General features: G+C 41.4%; 1 protein-coding gene across 1 annotated transcript; it reads right to left on the bottom strand.

Moving 5' to 3' along the window:
• Positions 1 to 1,045: 1,045 nt before the first annotated feature.
• Positions 1,046 to 15,849, bottom strand: ireb2 (iron-responsive element binding protein 2). Its single transcript, XM_083917338.1, has 22 exons — positions 15,802 to 15,849; positions 13,096 to 13,182; positions 12,578 to 12,743; positions 12,316 to 12,453; positions 11,980 to 12,213; positions 11,679 to 11,748; positions 10,974 to 11,157; positions 10,735 to 10,874; positions 10,302 to 10,473; positions 10,092 to 10,192; positions 9,892 to 10,008; positions 9,597 to 9,756; positions 9,225 to 9,360; positions 8,049 to 8,133; positions 7,805 to 7,961; positions 6,752 to 6,876; positions 6,549 to 6,653; positions 6,281 to 6,423; positions 5,224 to 5,371; positions 4,881 to 5,003; positions 4,442 to 4,627; positions 1,046 to 3,854 (listed from the first exon to the last, which is right to left on the bottom strand). The coding sequence occupies exons 1-22, from the start codon at positions 15,824 to 15,826 to the stop codon at positions 3,744 to 3,746; spliced, it is 2,913 nt and encodes a 970-aa protein (XP_083773464.1). The 5' UTR covers positions 15,827 to 15,849; the 3' UTR covers positions 1,046 to 3,743.
• Between the last annotated feature and the right edge of the window lie 2,938 nt (positions 15,850 to 18,787).

An 18,787-nucleotide genomic window follows, 5' to 3' on the forward strand; every position in this document is an offset into this window, starting at 1 on the left:
AGAGACAAACAGAGACAGACAAACAGAGACAGACAACCATTCACACCTACGGGCAATTTAGAGTCATCAATGAACCGAACACCTGCACGTCTTTGGACTGTGGGAGGAAACCGGAGAACCCGGAGAAAACCCACACAGACACGGGGAGAACATGCAAACTCCATACAGAAGGGCCCCAGCCGGGATGCCAACCTGAAACCTTCTCGCTGTGAGGCGACAGTGCTAACCACTGTGTAGAGCCCAACAAGAGTTCTTATACATCTGGGGCTACGTGGTGGTATAGGGGTTAGCACTGTCGCCTCACAGCCAGAAGGTTCCGTGTTCGCATCCCGGCCTCGTCCTTTCTGTATGATTTGCATGTGTTTGTTAGATGGTTAGTTGATGACTCTAAAAACACCCTTGACACATATGTGTATGTCTATGTGTCAAAGGTGTGCCCGATGTCACCTGGGATCGGCTCCAATCCCCCCGTGACCCCGACAGATACAAGAGGTTGAACATGAATGGCTATTGTTGGCTTTAACATAAATTTGGTGTTTATAGGGATTATCTGTATCCTTAAAGACGTCAGGGACTAGTTGATGTTGGAAAACCTTTAACAACAGCTGGGATCGGCTCCAGCACCCCCCGTGAACCCGACAGGGATAAGTGCTTGATAATGAAACAACTGTCTGTCTAATAAAATTGTCCACCAGAGACTCCATTTTCCATCTGCTCAGTACATCCCTTGGTGCAATTCTTTAATAAACACATTTAAGATAAAACATGTTCATGTAAATAATATAAATATGTGCAGATATCGGCTTAAGAAAAACCCAGTATGTGTGGTTAATTGGCTCAATCATCTTCCACTGGAGGATAACTTTTGTGTCATTTCATCTTTAGCGTGCAGATATTCACACTTTTCTAGACTTTATACTCATCATGATTAATAAGTTATCCTTCAACAGATCAACCGGACACCTCACAGACAGCCATACCATTTATTAAAAACTATTTACAACATGATTCAGAGCTGCAGACATCCAGACACCTTGTCACATGTGCAGCGCTGCACCTGATTTGCATCCTTTGCTTCCCTAAAGTGAGACAAGGGGACGCAGCAGCAGCAGCAGCGGCGGACCAGTTCACTGTTGCACACGAGGACATGAAGGGTCAACGCTTTCACACCGTGCTGCATCTGGATATCGATCACTAACGAAAACAACCTCAAACTAGGAAAAGGCAAACAGTGAAGACGGAGCTGGCCGAGGAACTAACAACCTACATGTCCTGTAATATGGAGCAGTCACGACAACTCGCTACTTGTTTTCAGCTCGTTTGGCAGTTGACAAAACACCCATTGTTAACTCTCACAACGACAGCAAAGAAACACACGGTTTTGCAACGGTTTCAGGCAGTAAATGGTTTCAGCATATGACAGAGTAGTGTAGGTGATCAATAAATAACTTCTCTATAACACAGCCCGCATTATGTCATGCTCTCTAAAAAATATAAATGCATAAAGGCTCCAATCCACAGTCTAGGTAATGTGACATGATACAATGAAGGGTTGATTTGAGAAAGTGCCGTAAAAACTCTTTACTGAGTCCAAAATGGTTTGAGCGCGCACACAAATGAAATCGTACAGACACGAAAATAAATATTTTAGACTTTTTAAAATATTTTTGATGGGTTATAAACTAAAGAATATCTTAATTATAGGCCAGGCTAGTGTCCATTCACTTATAATATACTGTAAGCTGGTGTAGCATTGATTTTCAGTCATTTTCTCACTAGAATTTGATAATCTAATGCAAGATTTAGTCATATTTAAGGTGATAGGGATGTTAGCATCAAAAATATCAAGTGCGCTAGAATTACACTTGTCACATTCATGCAGCTTTTATCTGCGAATCGCACAAAATGAGGTATCGGAAAATTGGTCCAGATGTTGAAGTCACACTGAGACTAAACAGTAATTTGGGGAAGTACAGATGTTCTTCTTCCTCGTCAAACCTGGTGCCTACATTACCCACAATGCAATGTACGAGCCAGCAGTTCAGGTGGGAGATTTGGGTGTTATACTAGTAACGTAGCTTGGAGCTAGATTTAAAAATAAATAATTAAATCAAACTTGTAGTATTCATCATTAGGGGAGCTCTGAGAGGCGAGTGAGAAAAATAAATTCTGGTGATCCATTTTCTAAGGCTGATCTAAACTTTTTTCTCTCCTGTGTTTGTGGTTTAGGAACAAAAAAAAGAGGAATTACTGATAAACAGGTGGAAAGGATCAGGTTTTGGTTGGATCATGAGGCCAAAAGCAAAGTTAATTTGCTGTTCACATGCAACCCGTCTCCACTTCAGCTTTCAAAGTTCCCATTTGAATATTTCAGCCACTTGTGGCCAAGACCAGTATTACAAAAACAAACGCTTAAAAAGAATTATCCTAACTACAATAAATCACACACTTTTTTCCACCAAGAATGTAAGAACTTTAACTTTTTAACATTCCCGTGCACCTGTTCTTAAGTCATAAACAGAGGAGCGAAAACATTTAGATCAGACTTGTAAAAATTAATCTGATTTTTTTCCCCCCTCACTGGCCTCTCAGGGCTTCCGTACGTCAGACCCAACCAGCGCTGACTCAAATGACATCACTGAGGTCTTTTGACGCTCTTGCCGTAGTACTCCCAAAGACCTGCAAACAGGCTTTGGTGGAGCTCCCCATAATATGTATGCTGAACTCGGTCGATTACCAGGACGCGTTCACTTAAGTAAAAGCTATTAAAGTGATTTAGGCGTGTGATCTCACATACATATAAAATAAAAAACTATATTAAAATGACATGTGTAACTACCTTTCACCGCAGCAGGTTGACTTAAAGTTGCATTTTGATAATACTTAGTTATACTTTGGGCACACACACTAAATGCATTTTAAACAAGTAGTCCTTTGGAGTTGGATTAATATAATTAACTACTTACTTAGGCTGAAAAACTCTTCTAATTTACCTTTAATGTGGTGCAGAGGACTGTCAGTTATAGTAGGAACCATCTTCATGTAGCTTAGTGATGCAACATTTCACAACACAAGTTGAGTATCAGGAGGAGACTGCAAAGGGGAATTTGATAAAAAGAAATATTAACAGAACTTTAATTTATATAACATTGTTTGGCCCCAATAACAAATACGGGCAACATCAATTCTAAAAATGTAGACTTGGATAATGGTAAAAACAGGATGCAGCGCCCTTAAAAACAATGTATTCATGCCGTAGTACCTAGCTAGCACCATGGAAGCCTTTCTAGGCAGGATTGTTTTATATATTTTTGTAAAACGACAACAGAAGCAGACACGATTTAACTCCATTAGCAAAAAGAAATGTCCCCTCAGTAGGCTGCAAGTTCTCCCAACACAATAAAACACAAAGGATGATGTTCGAAGATCGTCTAGAGAACAATCTCCTTGTTGAGTGACGACACCACGTCTTCCTGCGCTTTGTTTTTGACTGTCTTGTGAGAAGAGACGCTGCGGTTGCAACTGCAGAAACAGTCTCGTGTCACATGTGTCGATGGAGATGCAGCTCCGGGACTTCTCTGAAAACGGACGTCGCGTGACTCCAAAAAGTCTGGAGATGTTCATCCAGCTCATACGGACAAACCATCAGCCTTCATGTTGCTCCGATGAACTGTTTTTCGTCCATGCCGACAAAGCGGTGAAATGACGACTGCTGGGCACCTTCGGTAAGGCTGCAGGCCGTTTCAGAGCAAAGTCCGAGCAACGTATCTCAGGAGACCTCCGTGTCGGAAAAAGATAACATCCATCTCAGTGTCAAACAGTGCGGTGACGAAGAAGGACTTTCCTTGGCTCGTCTGCGAGGGAACACAGAAAGCGCTCATTAAAGTGCCTTTATTTAAATGCAATTTCACTGGATTTAGAATATTTTACACACATCTAGCAGCTAATGAGCAAAAGATTGTTCTCAGGAGTTGGTGGAGACCAAAACAGAGTTAAGCATAGAGCGAATATTAGATTTATATTCATCAGGTGGCCAAAAACACAACAACTGTGTAAGTAAATAAGCATTTGCTAATATTGTACTCTTAACCACTTTAAATAAGTCAAACTATGTCAAAGTTGTGTGTTTTTCAGCTCAAAAATCAAACAATGTCGCTTTAATTTTGTTAAATAATGTGTCATTATTTGGACTTAAATGCTGCAAACATCAGATAATCTGAGCTCTCTTATAATTCTAATAATGTTGAGTTCTGTGTTAATAATTAAATACTTCTTGCACTTCCACAAAGAACAATATGTATCTAATAAATATAATTGCGTCAGGATGATTCTCTCAGTATCTGCTTTCTATAAAGTCCTGGGCACAAACAAAAACAATATACAGGACAGGTTTGTGTGTTTGACAGTCATCACAGTTCGGGGCTGACCGCCCGCGGCCCACCTTGACAGTGAGCTGCTGCCTCGGACTCAGGCTGTCCGGCTGGGTGATGGTGAACTTCTCTTTCCCGCTGAGCTCCAGCGAGTCTGCGTTCTCACCGGGCAGGAACTGGAGCGGCATGATGCCCATTCCAACCAGCTGGTTCTTGTGCAGCTTCTCAAAGCTCTCTGCGATGACCGCACGGACCCCCTGTCGACCAGAGAAGCGGGTGAGCGGCAAAAACAAGTGAGGCACGGAGTCATTAAGAAAATGAGAGCAGCTGACCAGCAGATTCATTCATAAATCAGGTCTAGAATTTTGGGGAAATGTGATAACTTATTGTGCAATGTAACTACTATAATGTAAATGTGCTGCGTTAAATAAAGTAAATACGCATCGCCTGTATATTGTCGCCCGGTCAGTGAAAAGTGGTGTGTGTGTGTGTGTGTGTACTGCAGCTTACCAGCAGGTACGGGCCTTTTGCGACCCAGTCCCTGGAGTTCCCAGAGCCGTAGTCTTTGCCTGCCAGGATGATGAGGGGAACGCCGTCTCTCTGATAGCGATCAGCTGCCTCGAAGACATCCAGCTGATCACAAGACAAACAAACTTATTTGCAGCGGGTCTGACATGGCAAACTGACAATGCTAGAGACGAACGCACGCACGCATGATGCTACAGCTCAAATGTCTGACCATTGGAAGAGTGTAACAGCTTGTGCAGGATTAGTGTTTTCATCAACTGATAACGTAAAAACTACACAAACAAATCCCCCTCTGGGTTAGTGGTCTGAGTGAGTTGACACTCACTGTCTGGCCTGAAGGAATGTGTAAAGTCTTAGGGCCTGGTTTGCCGATGAATCGATTTTGGAGCTTGATGCTGGCGAACGTGCCTCTGGTCATCACTGCGTCGTTCCCTCTGCGAGCGCCGTACGAGTTGAACTCTCTTGGTGTCAGGCTGAAGGGAATATTCAAAAAGAGAGGTTATTAAAATCTGCATTTGCACTTTGATAAACAAGAAGCAACAGTGTCCGGTGACAAGAGACTGAGCATACCTCTGTTCTTCCCATTATATATTTCAGGATTTATTTGTTAAAGAAAAATAGCGATGCATTCGGAATTGTTTTAGTTTTCACCAAGATTAACAGGTTTATTCACATTTCTAGGCACATTTAGGAGTGGCATTACCTTCTCTAACCTTGCCATAAACAGTTAAATAAATAATAACTGCACTATTCCAACTAGTAGAACAGGCTGTAGTCTGGGAGCAGCCAAAATAAGTAGTCTTGTTTAATTCAGGACAGTGATGAGGACACAGTGTTCTGTGCTGTGCAGTAATCTGAAAAAAGTGCATCCTCTGTAGAGAACCAGCACCAGTTGAGAACCGTTAACAAACAGGAATGAGAGCTGGAATCATCCGAACCTCCGAGTTTATCAATTCTTTTTTATCAATGCCACAGTTGTGCATCAAACTCATGCGTCTAAGCTGCTGGACACAAGAAGCAGTCGTGGCTGAGAGGAAGAGAGGGTCCAAAGTGTGCAGTAATAGTAATTATATATAGTAATATAATATAGATAGGCGCTCTATACGTACAAGTCCATATACCATTACCATTTACCAGGCAGGCTTAGCAGGTAGTTCCTTGAAAAACCTCATTTCATCTACACTGTGTTCAGATACCCCGCGACCCCGACAGGGACAAGCGGTTGAAGATGAATGAATGAATGAATGAATGTGTTCAGATAATAAAACAGTTGTGTTGATGATGAAAACCTGTGCAGGACTACTTTTTGTTTTCCCCACAGAAGTTTGTTGAGGTATCATTAAAGACACAATAAAATCTTCCATGTCTGATAGGAGGCTGACCGTTTGCTCAGCAGGTACTTGGCCGCGGCGCTGACCCTGGCGATGCTGCCCGCTGGCGAGATGTGGTCCGTGGTCACTTTGTTGCCGAGGAACAGTAAGACGTGAGCGTTCTCTATCGACAGAGGAGGCGGCACCTCTTTAGTCTGTGACAAAAGATGAGCAGAGGAGGCGCTTACTGACTAAAGTGCTGCTGCCGTTTCATGTGCTTAATGTGTGAAATCCGGAGACACAGCAAAATAATGTTTAACACGGCCGTCTGAAGACTTACCATCTTGCTGAAGAAAGACGGCGAACGGATATATGTGGACTTGTGATCCCAGGGGAACAACACAGAGTCTGGACATTCAATGTTGTTCCAAAGCGTGTTCCCTTTCTGCAGGAACAGAAAACATTCATCATTAATTCACCTGATTTGAGGAAAACAGACATTATACATAAAAGATAGAAGAAGAAAAGAGAGTGCATCCTGACCTCCATTCTTCCCCTGAGATCCTTAAAAATGGAAGAGATGACCGTTTCCTCTTCAGTCTGTTGGACCTCGTCCCTGGACGGCCAGATGTCACAGAGGTACACCTCCTTCCCCTCGGAAGTCACACCTGCACCAACAACAGGATGCTCAGAGTTATCGCCCAGTGTCAGAAGTGATTAAGTCCTCAGCTTAAGCCTTAAATGAATGCTGTTCTTTTGTCCATTTCTTTTAATTTCACTGTTATGCCACTTTTCTACTGCACGGCACGACTCAACAGACTCTTTTTTGTTTTTTTACATTAGCAGAAGTTTAGGATAGTAGCTGAGCCGACACTAAAGTAGAGTTTGGCGTGTTGTGAGACTCAACTCATGTTTGTGCAGAAAACGAGAGAGAAAGGTAACGATTTACCAAAAACCATTTCCGCTTTAGCTGCTTTGTGATAAAAGCTTTTCAATAACAAAACAGGGGACTTTAATTGTGAAGACGTGATAGGAAATTAAACGTGTTTATCTGCAGTTTTAGAGCTGCTCCTCAGCCTCGCCAGCTTCTTAACAGCAACAGCAAACATTCACACATTTGTGAATGGCTGTCTTTTGCCAGACAACAAATGCACACAGAGCTCCAGACAGCCGGTGGTAAGATAAGGAACACGGGAAGAAAAATACAAAACTACCAAAAGAACATGAGAAATACTTTTATGATGCTTAAAAATACAAAAACGGCCAAAATACACGGAGCTTCCATAGAGCCGTAGCCCTGAAAAGCCATTGAACCTGACACGCCTTCAAGCGGGTAGCCGCTGCAGTGGAGAAGCACATCCCTGCTGCTGGGCTGATGCACTTGAGTTGAGCAGGTACCATGAAAACGCCAATACAATCATTACCAGCTAACACGGTGGTTAAGACCTCAACGACATACTCTGCTCCTCTGTCACTTGTTCTATGGCTGATGCATGTCTGCACAAGACGCTGAATCACTAAACGTTCACTCACTGTAATCAGAAAAAAATCCTAAAATCCTCAGAGCTCCTGAGTCCACTTGTGTGCCTTCCTTACCCAGAGGCTCTTTCTCAAAGTCGATTCCCACAGTGCCCGCAAGAGCATAGGCCACCACCAGGGGAGGGGAGGCCAGGTAGTTGGCACGCACGCAGTCACACAGGCGGCCTTCAAAGTGCCTGTTGCCAGAGAGCACGCCGCAGGCCACCAGCTCCCCCTGAAAACACAGTCGATCATCAAGGTCTGAATGTTGTGAGGTGCAGATCTACAGGAACAGCCTAATGAAGAATTATAGAGACCTAACCTGTTTGATGGCATCCACGACAGGTTCTGGTAATGGCGCTGTGTTCCCTACACAGGTGGCACAGCCGTATCCAATCACCTCAAACCTGTGGTGGTTTGAAGGAACACACTGTGTTGTAAACACTTAACACGCAACAAACTGATTATGACACAAGATAATAAAAAAGTGTATTTCACTTTTCGTTTTCATAATAATAAAAAAAAAAACAGCACATGAACGATTAAAACTAGCACATAGAGAGATTTAGTTAGATGTTGTGTTGTAAACTGAACCAACTGACAAAACTAACATTAGCTTGTAAATATATGACCCATTTAATATATAACATGGGAAGATTTATACATCACAAAACAAAACATTACAAACATTACAAAAATAACAACATATAAATCGGATATTGACAGTTAAAATAAATTATTTGGGAGGGTACAGCTTGTGATCCTACTTGCATTCCCTGTTTGCCTTTGACTGACGACACTAAAAGGTTAAACAATTAAAAGCTCATTCTAGCACCACACCTAATTCAGTTCTCAACGTTTCTGTAAATACTTATTACTTTTGCTAGTAAACAAAGTAATTATGGAATTTACATGAACTAACTTCACTTCCACAGTAAATCACTTTTAAAGCTGGTTTGCCTGTGAACTCCTGTTATTTCCTTCTTCCAAAGCAGTGGTGAGGAACAGCAAATGCCAGGAGTTACGTTTTCATTAAAACTAAATTATGACTGGTCCGTTAACTGCATGCCAAATAAATCATAGTGCACAGTGAATTACATTAGACATATTTCATATTTAAAAAAGGATATTTTGTGACACATCGCGGCTACATCCCAGCCAACTTCACAGAGAACAATGAAGGAAAAACAGAATCAACAATCTGTTCAACCCATAATAACAGTGGTCTATCAGCAAGACTCTAGCTCACTTATACTACAGAATCCGTCAGCACGCAAGCATGACGTCCACTACTGACTCTGTACAAACATGTGAACTGCAAACAGACACTTGCCCCATTCATGGAATCACTGCAGTGCGTCACTGCAATTCACAGCAGTGCGTCAGTGATGTATTAAACAAAGATGTATGAAACTGCACCAAAATGATCACGTTAACTCTTTCTTGTGTGTGTGTGTGTGTGTGTGTGTGTGTAGGGTCACTGTGTGTAAATGCTCACCCCAGTTGGCTAAAGTAAGGCAGGACACCACTGGTGCTGAGGTAGTGAGTGACCATGCCACTTCCAGGAGCCAGGCTGGTGCGAATATAAGGCTTGACAACAAGCCCCGCCTCCACAGCCTTTTTGGCCAGAAGACCTGTCAATCAGAAATGGAGCTATGTTACGCAAATGTTAAGTTATTAACTATTAATTAGATTCATGGTTGATGAACATGAAGGAAAGCAAAACTTAAAATGTGGAAAAAAACAGACATTCCAATATAAAATGATCAGATGCCACAAGTCTGTCAGTGTACATGTTCAGTAGAATTTAGCAGATGACATTAGGGTTTATTCTCAGAGTGTAGTGTCGTCTTTTCCCTCGGTTCTTTACCTGCAGTCAGCATGACAGCCGGGTTGCAGTTGTTGGTGCAGCTGATAACAGCGGCGATGACCACCGAGCCGTGGGCCAGCTGATACTCCTGACCACAGTGCAGGAAAGGAACCCGCGTCTCCTGCTTCTGCTTAGAGACGTGGAAGCCTTTAAAGCCGACCTGCAGGCAAACCGAAGTAAATAAATGACTCGCTTGATAAGACTCCGCTAGCATGTCACGTATACACAAGTCATACTCATTAGACTGAGCGGTAGACGTTGAAATGAAAGTTTTATGTGTATTTTTTAACGTTACCTTCTCATCAAGACAGCTCTGGAAGTCTTCTTTCATGCTGCTGACTGACACTCTGTCCTGAGGCCTCTTCGGTCCGCTCACATAGGGCACAATGGAAGTCAGATTGATCTCGATCACCTGCAAAGAAATGAATGGTTTTAATTTCACTTCATTGTGAAAATCAATCCCTCTACTGCTGCACCCAAATATGGACACATTACCTCAGAGTACTGGGGGTCTTCTGAGGGGTCTTCATAGTTTCGGAAAAGTTTTACAGCCTTCATGTAAGACTCAATCAACTCAATTTTTTGCTGGGTGAAATCTGAAAGGACAATTGTGACGTGTTGGTTGGTTATCAACGCCCCTAAAAAAGCTAAGACAGGATCTAGTGTTTTAACTCCTAATGAACAATGTAGCTTGTGCCGACTCACTCGTCTTTTTAAAGTGCTTGAGTGTGACTTGGTCGACGGGGAAGAAGCTGACAGTGGCGTTGTACTCTGGGCACATGTTGGCGATGGTGGTTCGGTCAGGAGCTGATAGCTGGGACACGCCGGGCCCAAAAAACTCTACAAACTTCCCAGCGATCCCGGCTTGACGTAAGTGCTGAAAAATCAGTGCACAAGACACATAATTACACTCTGAGAGCAAGATGAAGTGCTTCTTCCTGTAAGTAGTGCACAGCAGTGACTGCGTAAAATGTGGAATTAAGAGGACACAGTTTCAGTTTTGATTCTTGCAGTGATACATTTGTCTTTGTTAAGTTTCTTTTTGATGACTCAAAACTCTACAAAGGTCATCCACTAGTGCTGTGTGCATTGATTGGTTCACTGGATGATGCATTCAAATACAGCAGAACAGTGTTACCTTTGTGATGCCGAGGACGATGTCTATAGAGGTGGTCAGGGGGTTGATGGAGCCCACCAGTTTACAGCCGACCACCTGAGGAAGGGTCAGAGACACCGGCTGACCCAACATCACGGCTTCTGACTCTATTCCCCCGACACCTGGTGGAGGAAAGAAGGGAAATATTTATCAACTTGCCTGGTCGACAAAGTTTCCAACGGACATGTCAATAACCGGTGAGAAGTTTGAGAATGGCTTACCCCAGCCCAGGATGCCCAGGCCATTGATCATGGTGGTGTGTGAGTCAGTTCCCACCACACTGTCGGGGTAGATGTAACCGTCTGTGACCTGGATCACTCTGGACAGATACTCCAGATTCACCTGGTGGACTGCACCGACGTCAGGAGGAACCACGTTCACATTCTTAAACGCTTTTGAACACCACTGTTTTAGTTGACGAGACGGGAAAAGAGCAACACGTGGAAAACGTTAAAATGTGTGTCCCACTGAAGGTACAAATGCTGTTTGGTTCTGTTCTCATAAACGGACAGGTACCAAGTTATAATAAATGCTATAAACCAGTCCGCTCTTTTATAAAAAGTGCAAAAAAAGTTACTTCTGAGAAGGAGACTGCACTAAATGTATATTTATATTTATTCCGTCTTGCATAGCGTCAGATCAGAAGAGTGATACAGCTGTCATGTCTGTAAATATGAAACTATGAACAGCAGCTGACTAACTGCAACTATTTCTTGGTCAGGACCAGTTGCTAGGCAACCAGCACGGGTGTCAGGAAGTTACAAGAAACAGTCTGTCACATGACGCCTGTAAAATGATGATTTGGGGTTTTTACACTTCGGTTTTTGAAGGAATTAGATATTTTGAAGGATTTCCTTTATCACATGTCTCTCCCTGTGATTGTTTGATATGACGTTGCAAAAAGATATTTTTTCTCTCTGCTGTACCTTAAAGAACTGGAGCCTCTCTTTGTTTCTCATCAGCTCCATTTCCTGGTTCTTCAGAGCGGTTTCAGGTCTGCAGAAAAGAGAACAAATCAACAGTAAACACGCTAAAGGACGAAGAGACAAACAAAGCTGTAATTTCACCAAGATTCATCACAAATCCAATGAGAGTTTGGGGATATAACACGCTACATTAGGACAAACAAAAGCATCATTTTAATAATCATTTCATCTCATAATTTAATCGTTAACGTTTCACTGCTATGGGAAATAAACAGCTGACGATCAACAGTGTCAAACTCACTCAGACACGGGCTGCAGGTGGAAAGGGCAGAGGAGAGGCGTGTTCTCGATCTGCTGGACAGAAGCTGGAGGTCGACCCGGGGAGGAGGCTGGAGGGTCACTGCAGGCTGCTTTACTACAGGAGCCCCGCTGGCCCCCACAATGTGAGCCTCGCCTGGAGGGTGTGGAACGGGAAGGACCCTGGCTTTGGTTTGGGCCGTCCCCTCCACCTGGGTTTGGAGCATTCTGTATGGCACTGTGGATAAAAAAACAAAAGTTATATTACAGAATTCAGTAAGGAAAACCGTAAATACAACCAAAACAAGTTACTTTTACTAATTAATGAATGCAAAAACACCATTTGCTATAATCGATCTGTAATGAGTGGTCTACGATGAGGTCTGTGGGGCATTTGGGGTTGACCAGGCCGGGGTCCATGCCGTGTTTGGCCACAGCGTCCCTCATGGCTGCCAGGTCCACCATGGCAGGAATACCTCTGTCAAAGGAAACCAGGAGAAGAAAATGAATTCAACCCAATTTATAGGAATATTCTTCTTGAGTAAATAAAGAAAAATCACGATGACACAAGATCAAGTAAGCAAATTCCTTGGGAAACTCACGTGAAGTCCTGAAGAAGGACTCGGGCAGGAGAGAACGGCACCTCAGCTTTATTCTGCTGCTGCTGCCAATCCAGGATGTTCTGGACGTTTTCTTCTTTTGTGTAAAAGCCATCGCAGTTACGGACTGCTGCCTCCAGTAAGACACGGATGGACAGAGGCAGCTTGGCTACACAGAGAAACAAAAACATGCGGCGTTTTATTTCCCACAATAAACACTGTGTAGTTACCAACATGGGGTGGACAATATAGTAATGTTTTTTGAGCTGGAATGAGAACAGACCTTGTCTATCTGGATTTTGCATCATTTTTACACCGATATGACTGCAAAAGTATTCAGAAGGCTGCTTAAAAGAAATTTCAACTTTGCCCCAAGCGTTTCTATGTTCTCTTAAGAAGCGTTTTATATCTGTACATATCGGAAAACATATGCCGATACCGAAAGATACCTACATGTCAGTGATATGCTAGTATTGGATGATAATATAGGCTGAGTGATGTATCGGTCTGGCTCTACTCACCATATCTTGGATCATTTAATTTCTGTGGATTGAAGAACTTGATCCTGCCATCGTTCAGTGTGTCAATGAGATGGCTATATGGGTGCTCTGCAGAGGAAAACAGACATTTGTCAATACAACTAGACATAATTCCAGCCTGTGTGTTACAAGTCCAGGAAACTTGCGGATGCGATCACCTTAAATCTATTATTTCTCTCTCAGGTCTGCCAGGTTTACTCTGTGAGACTTTAAACCCAAGTGATATAAACAAACCTCACGAACAACATTTACACACTGGAGAGCTCCAGGAAACAAGACAGTTCAAGTAAGGAGAAGGCTGAAGCCATGTCTAAGAAAATGGCAGAATGCTTCAATATTCAGTGCTTTTTCGCAAATAGTGCATCCACAGAATTGCCTTATTACATACCATATTGTATAAGTGGTAATAGGTAGCTGAGCAGGAAAAGCCAAACTTTCAATTAGAATATACTGTAAATAAGCATATTTTATAATGTAAAGATGAGTTTTTGCAGGATGTGGCACCTTAACAAAAGAGGTTTTGTATCAGACTTCCTGACAGTACAGACTCAAAAGGCTCAATGCTGCTGAATTTAGACTGTAGCTGTTTAGCGTCAATGATATTCTCCTTTAAAACCTGGTGTAAAAAACGAAGCTGAGGCAGGGTAACCTTCAAGTCTTGGCTCAGCACCACTCACAGCAGGACATCATGCTGTAACTTTGGCTCTCCGGTTACTAGCTTTGGAAACACTTGAAACTGCATCGAACATACTAGACTTGCCCAAATATAATACATATAATATTACAGTGATTATATATTGTATTTTTTAAAAGCATGCACAGCATTTTGGGGTTTCTATCCAATCCTTAGTGTGTATAAAAAAGGAAGAATGTCCTCAAGAACAATCATGCAGCCCTGCAATCCATCCTGAGGGCATGCAGAGGTAAAAGTCAGGGAGAAGATGTGAGCACACATCGCACAACTAATCCTGCAAATCTGATAATGAAGCAATGTGACACACTGGGTTTTTTTTATCTTCTTCATCTGCAGTATTTCCTCTAAACAGGTTCATTAGTGGTGGGGCACTGCAGCAAGAGGATTATCACTTCTGCCAGAGAGGAAGGCAAAACAAACTAAATGTACTTTAGCTCAATTTAACTAAGCAGGCACAAACCAGTTTTGAAAAAAAAGCTTTTATTATAGACAAAAAAGTCTAGTTATTTAAAAACAGTGTTTGTGCCCCTGACTCCACTGCAACAACATATGCTACATAGATATTTATGAACATTCACAGTAAAAATGCTCATGCTTTTAACCATTTCTGTGGAATTTAGTAAGCCTAGCTAATTCACAGCTTGCGGGTTTGATTGTTTGTTTTTTAACGTGGCAGCAACTTAACCTCAAATGTCCCTGCCTCACTGAGATGCTTTTGACAGCAAGTGTTTTTAAAAGAAGTGTTGTCCCCTCAGCCATCAAAGCACTACAAAAAATATGTAAATCATGGCTATGTGGTGTCTATATGTTGTTCTGGGGATATGTGGGAAGAGGGTCTATTTGTTATTTGTGCGAGAGGGTGTGTTTTCTGTATATGATGTGCCTTTTTAAAAGTATTCTGCCATGAATAACTGACTTCATGTGAAAACCATTATCCCCTTGGGCACAATAAAGAACCTAACATAACCTTTCCCATATGCTAAAATAAAAGCCATAATGTAAAACATACAGAATATCACATGTACTTGAAACACATCAAAAAAACTGGAGGAACCGTTTTTTACTGTTCTGTACTCTAGGACAGCGCCCTTAGGCCAAGGACACCTAGGGTGGCCTAAAGCCTTTAAAATGGTGCATACAATACTAAGATATTCCAATGATCATTAATAACATAGTCATATATTTATAAATAATATGTTAATGTTAAACATACATTTGAAATGCACATTGAATCCTTAAGTTCAGTTGTATCTGTGCATGTCTACCTTAGTGGGTACCTGTAAGCCTATCATCAAGGCTGTGTTTCAATGTTGTTGTTTTTTTATACAAATGTATCTTTGCTAATAATACGTTACATTAATCTATAATTATCAGACATATTTCCTGTTGAAGATCTCAGTTCTAAGTTAGGTATTAAAATACAAAATCAATCATTGTCTTGTTGTTAATGTCCCTGCAATTAATACAAGTGTAAAATCACACATTGCAATGCCAAACTGATGTGGTGTGAATAGTGAATAGTACAGAAGTGTTGATGCCAACGCTGTGTGCACACATCCTCATACATGTCATCTCTGCGTGTGTCCTGGTGACAAGGTAAAGGGAGACAGCTACAAAGCTAACACAGGTCCTTATCGGGAAACACACTCGCTAGCACGACTAACTTATCGTGCTGTTGGCCGGACGTCTGGGCCAGATAAGAAGGTAATTAGCACACAATTTAAGCTTCTCGTACGCTAAAGTTGTGACCATTTTCGAGCAGAACTGACACCTCTAACGTGAACTAATTTAACATCACCTAAGCTAAGTTAACGTTAGCTCGCGTTAGCCCGTGTGTCTCCAACTGTTTTGACGCCGGTACGCTTTATGTAATATTAACTAATAGCTAGCGACAGACGTTTTAAGGGGTTGTTTGTTTGTTTTCTTTAATCGATCCATGTCTTTAAGTGTCTACTGCTTTCTAGTTTGGGTTTTATCAGAAGACAGCTCTTTACCTTGGACTGGGGAAGTGAGCGCCATGATGACTTCTGGAATCAACACGACCCGTCCTCTTCACCACTGTGCACTGGGCAACACCGAGCCGACCAATCAGAACACGGAGATCTCACACAGTCACGCCCATTCATCAAGACGGCCAATCAAAACACGGAGATCTCACACGGACACGCCTATTCACCAAGCCGACCAATCAGAGCACGGGAATCTAACACGGACACGCCTATTTACCAAGCCGACCAATCAGAGCACGGATATCTAACAGAGACACGACACAAACAAAAACATTTTTAAAACAGCACGTCGTGAAAAGGTTTTGTTAAAAAAGAAATCCTATCTTGAAGGGAATATGTAAATAACCATTTAGCAAATATACATTTTAAACACTTTTTAAAGCATCTTTGTACATTTATTTACCAACTGCTGCCGACTGACTTTCTCTTTGTGTTTCTAGATAGAGCGATAAATAAATAAATAGATACTTTATTGTCTCTGCACACAAGTACAACAACACTTAGTTAGAGAAAAACCTGAGATGACATAATAAAACAGAGAAAAGCACACAATACAGAAACAACATGAGTACACAAATATCTACAGTAAATATAAAGATAAAAAAGTAAATTAAAAAACGGCACCATTTTGTACATTTTGTAAACATTTTAAACACTTTTTACAGCATATTTGTACATTTTGCAAAATGTCTGTGAAGACCTTGTGAAAAAACACCTGCCATCGTTCGTAAACACACATGAATTCATTTGTGAACATGACAGAACATGTCTGAATTAAAGACTATTAAAAAAAAGTATGAGTGCGACTTTAAAAGGGTCCCACGTGACCGTACAGATGTTCGTGCTGCCTTTAGGGTACCTCTGACTCTTCCCAAGGACACCTTTTATAGTCTATGGTGCAACTGTGCATTCAACCTTCCAGTCTATTTACACAGGGTATTTTATTATTTACTTACCCTTTGTATTGTGTTTGCTTTATGTACTTGTTGACTTAAATTTTACTTTTAGCTCTGACTGTTTACATACATATCTCTTGTTTTTCTTTTTAATGATGCTTAGTAACACTGAACATGTCCCCACTGTGGGACAAATAAAGGATCCTCTTATCAATTATAAACCTATAATCAATTTATAAAATATTTTCTTAACAGTAAGTGAAAATGTGTTCTCTCAAACCAGTAAAATGCTGCTTACATATTAATGCATCAGCAAAAATAACAACATAATGAGACCGACGCGACAGCTAGTATTTTTTTTTTATTTTTTTTATTTGCTTAACTAAGATTTTAAATGCATAACTTTTACTTGTAAATGAGTATTATTATATTGTGGTTCCTACTTTACTTAAATAAATGATCTGAGCAAAAACTAGAGTTGTTGGTTCATTGCCAGGCTAATGGAAAAAGGATGGGACACAAAAAAAACGTCTGAGCTTTGGGGTATGACACATGCGCAGTATCAGAACAATTAAAGGTATGTTAGAGTTGTTACCTTGTTCGGGAAAGTAATCATACTTGATTTGTAATAGCACTGATTCTGTTACTGTTCTTAGATTTTAAAAAGTAAAAATAAAAGAAAGAAACAGCCCAAAGACCACCTGAGCGCAAACCATCACTTTGTTTCTAGTGCCAGTGGTTCTCAAACGTTGTACCACCTCAGTTAATATCAGGCTCTCTGAAGTCCCACCACTAAGACCAATGTTCAAATACAGCAGCGTAGACCGACACTATCCAGCTACAGACAGGAAGGTTTATTCCTAATCAGAAGATCATTTATTGTTGACTGTCTTCATCCACAGACACGCTGTAGGAACATCAGAACTGACATGTCAGTGTTTTCAAACACATCATTTTACCTCTGTTTACTATCCTGCCATCACAATTTTAGCTTGTAATTCAGCTTTAATTACATGACTGACCAAGCGCTGTCATTGATTTCCCACCTTCCGGTTACCTTGCCTTCTTAAAGTGTGGTTGAGACACTGTAGGTAACCTGTCACAGCTGGGGTTGCAAAGGGGCGGGACATTTTTGTTAAATTGCGGCAAACTTTTCAGAAACAAAAATATGACAGGAAATGCTAAACTTATTTTAAAATACATTCCATGGATCGTAAAAGTTTAACTATTTTCTTTAGTGATAGACCGATACATTTTAACAGTTTATACTGTTCCCCATCTGTTTATACCGTTCACATTATTCTATTGTTTATACTATATTGTGTGTTTATTGCTTATATTATACTTTGCTTATTGTTTTATTATATATTATTTTTCTAAAAATGTACCAAGGGGGAGTAGCACTCCAATTTCGTTGTATGCAAATGCTATGACAATAAAGGCTATTCTATACATCGGCCGGGCGATGCTATCGGCCGATATTTGCGTTTTTCCGTGTGTTGGTATCGACCGATGCGTGCTGCTGCGTCCACATGCAGCTGCGTGTTACTGGAGACGCCCTTTTTAAAAAATATTATTTTTTTGGCCAATTTTTCAAGCCTTTTATTATAAAGGACAGACAGGAAATGGGGTGAGAGAGAGAGAGGGGGAGACATGCAGCAACGTGCCGCAGGTCGGTGTCGAACCCCTGGACTTTCAGCCTCTTTACATGGGGCGACTGCTCTAACCACTGTTCCACTGGTCGCCCCAAATGTTCCTTTATTTTTAGAATTTAGTTTGTTTCATTTGTTATCATAATAGTGTCATGTTTATGATGTAAATTGAAGGAACAAAAGCATTATCAGCTCCAAATATCGGCTCCACATATCGGCAGTCCTTATCAGTCATTGGCTACGGCTGATGAAAAAAAATCCATATCCGATGATCCATAATTTTATTAATTTTTATTAATGTTTCCTTTTTTATTTTGCAGATTCCTTCAAGTACCAGTGCTCTAACCACAACAGTGCAGCGCTAGTCCCATTGCGCATGCGCCGTACTCTGAAGCGCAGACGTTCTTTTTGTCCAAGCCTCCC

The sequence above is a fragment of the Echiichthys vipera genome, assembly GCF_963691815.1.
Source record: "Echiichthys vipera genome assembly, chromosome: 7".
Taxonomy (NCBI): Eukaryota; Metazoa; Chordata; class Actinopteri; order Perciformes; family Trachinidae; genus Echiichthys; species Echiichthys vipera.